General features: G+C 33.6%; 1 protein-coding gene across 1 annotated transcript; it reads left to right on the forward strand.

Moving 5' to 3' along the window:
- Positions 1-14: 14 nt before the first annotated feature.
- Positions 15-3509, forward strand: LOC117108191. Its single transcript, XM_033250153.1, has 4 exons — positions 15-272; positions 1073-1144; positions 1501-1702; positions 2075-3509. Exons 1-4 carry the CDS (start codon positions 21-23, stop codon positions 2404-2406), a joined length of 858 nt encoding a protein of 285 aa, XP_033106044.1. The 5' UTR covers positions 15-20; the 3' UTR covers positions 2407-3509.
- Positions 3510-5285: the final 1776 nt, after the last annotated feature.

Genomic DNA, 5285 nt, shown 5'->3' on the forward strand with positions numbered 1-5285 from the left:
GGTTTATTGTCCCCTCTCGCATGCAAGTCAATAAAGAGAGTTTGGAAGTTAAGAAAGACGAGAAACAGACGGTTTCTGTTTATGTAACCCCTACGGACTTCCTCCCTGACGCTGTCTACAATATATTAGTCGTTGCATTTTTAGACTTGATGAAGGTCAAAGGTAAAAGTAGCGAAGCAGAATTGTATCAAAATTGCAGTGATTTTGATTTAGATGACGATCACTTGGTGAGTCTAGGCGCTGTCAAAATTGAGAACAGACACGCATTGAAGGTAAAAAATGATGATAGGCCTACTGAACTAAAAGTTACATTTAAATCACATTTAAAAGTCCTTCTTTAAATAGGAGTAAAAATATGGATGAGAGTGCTACAGTCGTGCATTACTAACATTTGTTAGGAACTTGCAATAATTCTAATTTAATACTGAAAGCGTTTCAAACTGACGGTGTTTAAAGTAGGGGTCTATACTATATATTATTATGTTATTATGATTATAGGCCTACATATGTGATTCTCTTGCGGTCAAGTAACGTCCTTCATAGTGGAGTTCTTTTTACGATTTTTTTTCCTGTTAATCCTGGAACTCATAATTTGCATCATAATCATTAGATGTATTGAAATACATTATAATCATCATTATTGTCATCGTCGGCGATGTGGCGGCAGTCGTTGTGATCGTCGTTGTAATTTTAAATTATTGGGATTTAATTTTTAACATTATTCCTAATTTCGATTTTTTAGAATTAGAAATTTAGGCTAATCCATGAGGACATGCGACAGCCATATTAGGACGCCAGTACCATGCACCCTGTCTCACCTAACTCTCATTCGAGAGTTATTCTAGGGGCCGAACGATCGAATCCAATTAAAATCCAACGTTAGTCGGTTTTCAATCAGGTCTTCAGCACAAGAAGCAGAAACATTTCCTCTAGGCCAAACCCTCAAATTATTTATATTACTAACATTATCATTATTATTAATTAAATCTAAACTGCCATTTTATAAATGCACTGTAACACCAGTATCACACAATCAGATTTCACTTTGGATGTATTTTTCTTTTCTTCAAAGCTTGAAATATCGCATTTAATTGACCAAGATGGAAATGTAGTAGCTGAGCCTCATCCAAGTTTCTGCATTGAGGTAGGCCTACGTAAATAATGGTTGATTGGTCTAGTAGAAACGTAGAGATAGTTAACAACTAGGCTTTTTTGAGATTAAAGATAAATATTGCTAACACATTTTGTCTTAATTCTTGTGAGTCTACGCAAAGCATGATTTAACGCTCATTTCTAATACGCTTAGTTTGTTCCAACAATATTGTAATAGTCACTTTCAAAAATATTTCGAAAACAATCACGTTTCAGCTCATTTGTGAAAGTAAAAACAATAATTACTGTAACAATCAACTCAAATACACCACAGTACAATTTATTTTCCACAAGAAAATCAAAATATTATTTGCAGCGGTTTTTTTTTTTTTAAATCTGAATCTGTAGATATTAGACTACCTCAGAGATCAACTGAAAACAGTGTATGGCACAACAGAAGGGATTGGCTACAAGTTGCGCGTCCTCTGTAGTGCGTGTCAACCAACACAGAAACCTCATTTACACGATCTGGAGGATTGCTTGAAGAAGAAGATTCGATGTGGAAGAAAGGCAATGAACACATCTCGCCTCAAAAGACTATTTTCAGCAGGTTGGTTTAAGATCGCTATTATTTATTCGGTAATTTAAAAAGCTAAATTATTAGACACATTATATAAAAATTCAAGAAATGTGAGTTGGATAAGAAGGTTCTTATACTTGACATATTCTTGTTGGTTGCGAAATTGACGACATACAAACAATTGCAACTTTGCTAATTTTGATCATGTAATATTTTGGAAGTATTACTTCAAAAATATAATTTTTGGCTTAAAGACAATTAAAAAAAATAACATATTGGGATAACAAAGGAGCCGCATTCCTACAGTAACATCAGGCGTTACGGTCATCCATGATTTCTTATGTAAACCTTGAATGAATGCATTATTTTACATTTATTACAATAATTATATCAAATTTACAGAGTCTTCTGAAAGTACTGATGCCTCATCCAAAACTTTGCAGCCAGTGCCCCCGGAAAAAGTTTACCCAGACAGATTAATCAGTGAGTCTGAATTAAACACATTTTCTGGAAAATTGGGAGCTGATTGGAAAAGCTTCGTACGTAGTCTTGGACTGAAAGATAATGAGATCTTCCATGCGTGCCCTGTGTATTCCCCAGAAAGAGAAAAGATATTCTGCTGTCTGCTCAAGTGGAGAGATCTAGAAGCCGGCAATGCGACTGTCAAAGCGCTCGTTGAAAAGTGCACTGAACATCAAATTGACGTAGATGTTTATGAGTTTCTCTTAGAATGAAGTTGAACCTTTAAGAGATTTAAGTTTGGCCTAATTGTTTACGATAAGCTTCGTCAAATGAAGAGATCGAGAAACCCATAATGCGAATTACAAAGCACTTGTTGAAAAGTGCATTGAACATCAAATTGACGCAGATGTTCGAATTTCTCCTGGAATGAAGTTGAACATTTTAAAAACTAAGTTTTAGGCCTAATTTTCACACGATAGGCTATCAGCCTTGTTTGATGAGAGGCCACATGCATAATACTTTAAGCTATGAAAAACGTAAGCCTATAATTAAAGTTGATATAATGAATCATATTTAGTACATGATATTTGCTGATATTGAAAATGTTCTATAAAAACGATGCGGAGTTTGTTTAATGTTATTTCCATGCTTAAAGTTTGTGCAAAGAATATACCTAAATATAATTATTTGTCAATTTCTTTTATTCTCTTTATGATTTTGGTTGTGGAAGTTCGTATTCCATTTTGTGCTGATTTCCAACTACGAAGACGCTCTAATGTACTTATGTTTGATATTTCTAATATTTCTGCCTATCTTGTTCTTTAATTTAGTGGTACTTTTGTAAAATAGAATCGTGTACAATAGGCCGGTTTTGTTTTTTTTAAATAACATTTTTCATTATTTTCGTTTAAATTGTAGGTAATTTCATTATGAATATTTTATTTTTGTTAAATATTTTTTTTATTATAGCTTATGCTCACTATTATAGCTCCATACTATAATACGTTTGGCTAAATTTCATTTTTTAAATCAGGTTAAGGCATTTTTGAAAATAATTGTGTGGAATTATTAAGTGTATTTTTATAATGTCTACCTAATTATAATTTTTTTTTCTAAAATCTCATCTTTAAGTAGCTTATGGTAATTCCATTGTGTATATTATTGTTAAAATGTAATTGTTATTAACGTATTATAAAAGGCTGTCATATATATATTTTTTTAAGTTGAAAAATGAAAACTTCTAAACTAGTAGTAAAACTATTTCTGCATTATTATTATTCCTCATGAAAAGAGCAGTATGAAAAAAATGGTAAATAAATTATTAACTTTACTACAATTTTGAGCATATCTTTCTTCACTGAGGTATTTTGTTAAATAATAAATAATAATTTATCAACAGTCATCATAGTCACATACAGTTATAAACAGTCGTTATATTAAACACAATTAAGAACATTATAGTTAAAAAAACATTCTTGTAAAAATTAGCAGCATTAATATGGTATCATTTTATATAGGCATATTTTCACTGAAGTATAAAAATAGAGGTTTATAAAAGCATACAGCATGACAGTATTTGTTACAATTTGATAGGTTTAGTCCAATTACAATATTAATCTGCTTTAAACCAAAATTCGTGTAAAAGTTCTTACAGTATGCTGAACATTCTATATCCTGGTCATGTGAAGTCGAATTAGTGTTTGACATGTTAATGAAGATTTATGACCCATTCAGGGGTGGGGCCAGCGGGGGATGGGGCCCCCCTCGGGCAGAGCTGGCTCCCCGTCAGTGAGAAAAAACAAAATTCTTCGGGGAGAAAAAAAAATTATATGTATTTTCTAAATATTAGTAGACTCTAAAATCGATTAAATACGCCTTTGAAACACCTATAATTGTTAAAATTTTCGAGGGCTCCGCCAAATGGACCACTTTCGAAACCTTTTCATCGAAGCTCGACCACGCCGCCCACATTGCTTTCGTTGGGGAAACCTGACCCCTCGTCGGGGACCTCACCCCCCCCCCCCCCACACCACATCTAGATGTGTATAAGAGACAGTTATACAACTGATCGTCTTTGAGTGAGGCATAAGGGAGATGTACACGTCATGCTGATTCTATTTTCTGAGCAATTCGGCAAGTCATCTGATCGGAAAATCTAGATTCAGTGTAAATGTACCTAAAGTCATTTAATTAATTATAGACGTGTTTTGTTACGGACGTAACATCAGAAGTTATTTTTTCTGTATGCTAAATGTATCTCACTCCTATTTCTTTTGCATATGCAAAAAGACGATTATCTGCATACTACGTAAATACCATACTTACAATATTAAACACAATAGCGTCGAAATTATTTTTGAATCGTATTTGTAAAAGAATTAATTATGTAATTTGGGATTTACAAGCTGCTGTATGCTTCAGGAATTTCCCATTTTCTTTGATCTTCAAAAATGATGTACATTTATATTTTCCGTAAATTTTCATGCTCAAACGAAATAAATATTTTTGTCATTGTCATTATCATTTTCATTATTTTAAAATGTTTGGATTTTGTCATGTACAGATTTTCAAATGTTAATGTTGTGGTTCTGGAATCTTCTGACATTTTCAATGTTGTTTCACTTTTGTCCAAGAAACGTGCTGTCCGCGGCGATGCTTTTGCTAGCAAATGACACGTCGGAAAAAGAGACAACAACAAATGTCCATTCAGCCCAACCTATATAAAGTATGTTGACACAAAATGGCCTAAAAATTGTAGGATAATTGTGAATGTTTTTCGGCTATTTTGTTATCTGCAAATACGCAAATAGGCTGCAGGGGCGTACCCCCTTAGGTTTTTCACCGTACGCCCCTGAGCTGTTGGCAAATTGGCAGAAAGCAGAATATTTATCCTGGGGTCAATGTAGGATTTGGCGGTAGAGGAGTCCGTGAGAATCCACACCACCTCAGCTCAACCATGGTTGGGGCTGAAGTGAGAACATTTTGAAAAATGGATCTCAAGGTGCGCGGAAATTGCACTCCCATAATTTTAAAATCATACCAGTACTAACAATTTTAATGATAAAAATAATATATCAACAATACAATACAATTATTTTTCTTAATACAATTTAGGGGTGCGATCACACCGTCTACACCCACCCCTCGCAGC

The sequence above is a fragment of the Anneissia japonica genome, unplaced genomic scaffold, assembly GCF_011630105.1.
Source record: "Anneissia japonica isolate Jap-2015-1 unplaced genomic scaffold, ASM1163010v1 scaffold519_len276752_cov174, whole genome shotgun sequence".
NCBI classification, from domain to species: Eukaryota; Metazoa; Echinodermata; class Crinoidea; order Comatulida; family Comatulidae; genus Anneissia; species Anneissia japonica.

Excerpts from the sequence above, each read along its gene's own strand:
- LOC117108191 (XM_033250153.1), top strand. The coding sequence starts at position 21 with ATGCAAGTCAATAAAGAGAGTTTGGAAGTTAAGAAAGACGAGAAACAG. Across the intron at positions 1,145-1,500 it reads ATCCAAGTTTCTGCATTGAG|ATATTAGACTACCTCAGAGA; the intron begins GTAGGCCTACGT and ends CTGAATCTGTAG. Across the intron at positions 1,703-2,074 it reads CAAAAGACTATTTTCAGCAG|AGTCTTCTGAAAGTACTGAT; the intron begins GTTGGTTTAAGA and ends TCAAATTTACAG.